The sequence below is a fragment of the Leptonychotes weddellii genome, chromosome 3 (assembly GCF_054177405.1).
Source record: "Leptonychotes weddellii isolate Sample4059 chromosome 3, ASM5417740v2, whole genome shotgun sequence".
In the NCBI taxonomy this organism is placed as follows: domain Eukaryota; kingdom Metazoa; phylum Chordata; class Mammalia; order Carnivora; family Phocidae; genus Leptonychotes; species Leptonychotes weddellii.
Window position 1 is genome coordinate 119,271,147 of NC_138371.1, and position 2,459 is coordinate 119,273,605.

Sequence of the window (2,459 nt, forward strand, 5' to 3'; positions counted from 1 at the left end):
CCAGGACAGTGTGTGTGATGAAGCTTGAACACAAGCACCAGTGGGAAGCAGTTCTCTGGGCTTAAAACAGGCTTTGGTGCCAATCTGATGTTTATTAAACAGCTTATAAATCAAGTAGAGGAAGAAAATAGAAATGACCTTTCTAATCTGAAATTACAGATGTGAAAGTAGGGAATACTTATCCAAAAATACATAATAAGCCTCACACAATATGGTGAGGAATCATTTTAAATGTTATTTTCAAGCTCTTAAATTTGGAACACAGTACCCAGAAACATAAAAAGCACCACTGACATTTTACTTTGTATATATTTAAGGTTTCTCAAAAACATATGTACATAAATGTAAATATAAGCATACCAGCAAGGAAGTAGGTTTAGAAGACATAAATATGTGGCAGGGATTGTGAAGAACATGATTCTGTCCTAGAAAGGGAACTACACTTGATCAGGTATCAGCTACGACTTCATCAAAATACACCTCGACTGCAAACTCTGGACGGTAAATTTTCCATGTTTTTTGTTTATGGGGATTATCCAATTCATTTCTTGGAAGATAAAGCCTAGAAAAGAAGAAACATTGTTTCAAGCATGGATGGTCAACCGAGGTTGGTCTCAGCCCCTCTCCTGCATCTCTGTTAGCTTCCTGGGAGCCAAGTCCCCCTCCCCCCCCACCTTGACTAGCGAACAAAATCTTAATCATCAATAACAACATGTCACTGATTCTTTTCACATTGCCTTTTATGGAATTAGAGACATTTGACTTTAGTAAAACAAATTGCCATATGAAATCAGACTGGATGTGTATTAAAACCAAGTACTAAAATACCAAGTGTCTCTTAAATGAGAACATTGGCATATTTGGCTAACTAACCACCTTGTAACGAATAAAACCGCTGTACCTAGTAGTAGGGAAACCTAGTAATCTATAAAAGTGAGGAGAAAAGTGATCTAATGTGTTGCCTCTCCAACACGATCATGGTGTTGTAAAGAAAAAATTGTGCCCCTTAGCAAGAACTACCCTGGAGCAGTAGCACCAAATGAAGTTCTACCCAGCTGTCTCCTGAGGGACTTTCTTCATGTTATGAGTCAAAGTTTGTTTACACCCAGGGAAAAATTTTCCATCAAAAACCCAAAGTTCACTCCATTAAATATGTGTATTAGAAGTATGTAGACCAGATGTTCCATTTACTGTTGCCTTACTGGACTTGAGGTATGATGAGATGTTCAGATTTGAAGAAAAGGCTAGGATTATATGTAATGAGAACTGTCAGTTCATGCCATGTACAATCATAACTACTTCAAAACTTTTAAAAATATTTTTCCCTTTTTGTATTGGATGATGGATGGTATGATATCAATACATCTCAAATTCTCAGCACTGAACAAATACTCCTTAAAGTACTAGAGAACTAGAATTCTAGAGAACTTCTAGACTCAGGAATGAATTTCCAGATAGGGAAGAAGTTTCCTTGGAATAGTAATCTTCAGTTAATTACTTTTTAAAAAAACTTTTTGCAATTTGGTCACTAGAAAATCATTATAAAAAAATGGAGACAATGATTCTTTTTAAAGCTGTCTTCATTGATGCTTACTGTGTCTTATAACTTCTGCCCTAGATCTAAGTATGTCAGTCACCTTAAGCTAGCTGAAGCCTTCCTCGAGGATGCCTTCCTTTTTGGCATAGAATTTGGTGGATGGTCGGTCATCAGTAGATTAAAACATATGGAGGACTTGCCATAGGGTAACTGAGCAGACTCACACTAAAAACTTATGGGAGGGATTTATTACCACACTCAAGATCTGATTAGAATATGTTTTAACTTATGTGACATAGTCCTATGGCATGAACTTTTAGGATAATGCCACGGTGGTTCTCAAGAATAGCCCTATATTTCACATAACCAGATTAAGAGGTGGAAGGCAATGAAGAATGGGGGACTTGAGGATTTCTTGGTTTCTATAAATTGAGGTTAGTGCCTTTCTGCCTTACACAGACCTTGGAGATTAAGCCGTTTCTACTGGATTATATCAGAGCCATACCTGTTATTTTGTATAAAAGATGTGTGGAACCAAAAGAAAAATGGGCAGTTGTCATAGTATTTAGGAAGATCCTAAAATAAAAAAAAAAGTTATTTTTCATAATAAAAATACTAAAAACTAATTCCAAAGGGATTAAATTTCTTTCTATATTTGTCAAACAATTGGAGCCATTAAACACCCAGCACTTAAGAGTCTATATAACCTTTCACGACACAAAGGAGGAGGCTTTAAGAAATGGCTGTGTCTTTCTCTTGTTTCTATCCAAATTTCAGGAAATGTCATTTTTTCTATATTTATAAACCCAGACAGTAGTCCTCTAATCTAGTTTCCATAGTGCTGACCAGAGCCCGGTGCCAGTTTATGTCCAAAGACATTGTCCATTTCTACAAGCAGTTACGTGGATAATCAACTGTCAGT

At 36.4% G+C, this 2,459-nt stretch overlaps 1 protein-coding gene across 1 annotated transcript in view; it reads right to left on the reverse strand.

Annotated features, from left to right (window-relative positions):
- Positions 1–239: 239 nt before the first annotated feature.
- The window catches only part of LOC145720629 (phosphatidylinositol 3,4,5-trisphosphate 3-phosphatase TPTE2-like), a 48,413-nt gene continuing 46,193 nt past the window's right edge, over positions 240–2,459 (reverse strand). Inside the window, exons 8-9 of the mRNA XM_081814867.1 lie at positions 2,043–2,113; positions 240–562 (exon numbers count right to left, since the gene is read on the reverse strand). Of these exons, the coding sequence (XP_081670993.1) occupies positions 448–562; positions 2,043–2,113 (186 nt within the window). The 3' untranslated portion in view covers positions 240–447. The remainder of the gene's footprint in view (positions 563–2,042; positions 2,114–2,459) is intronic.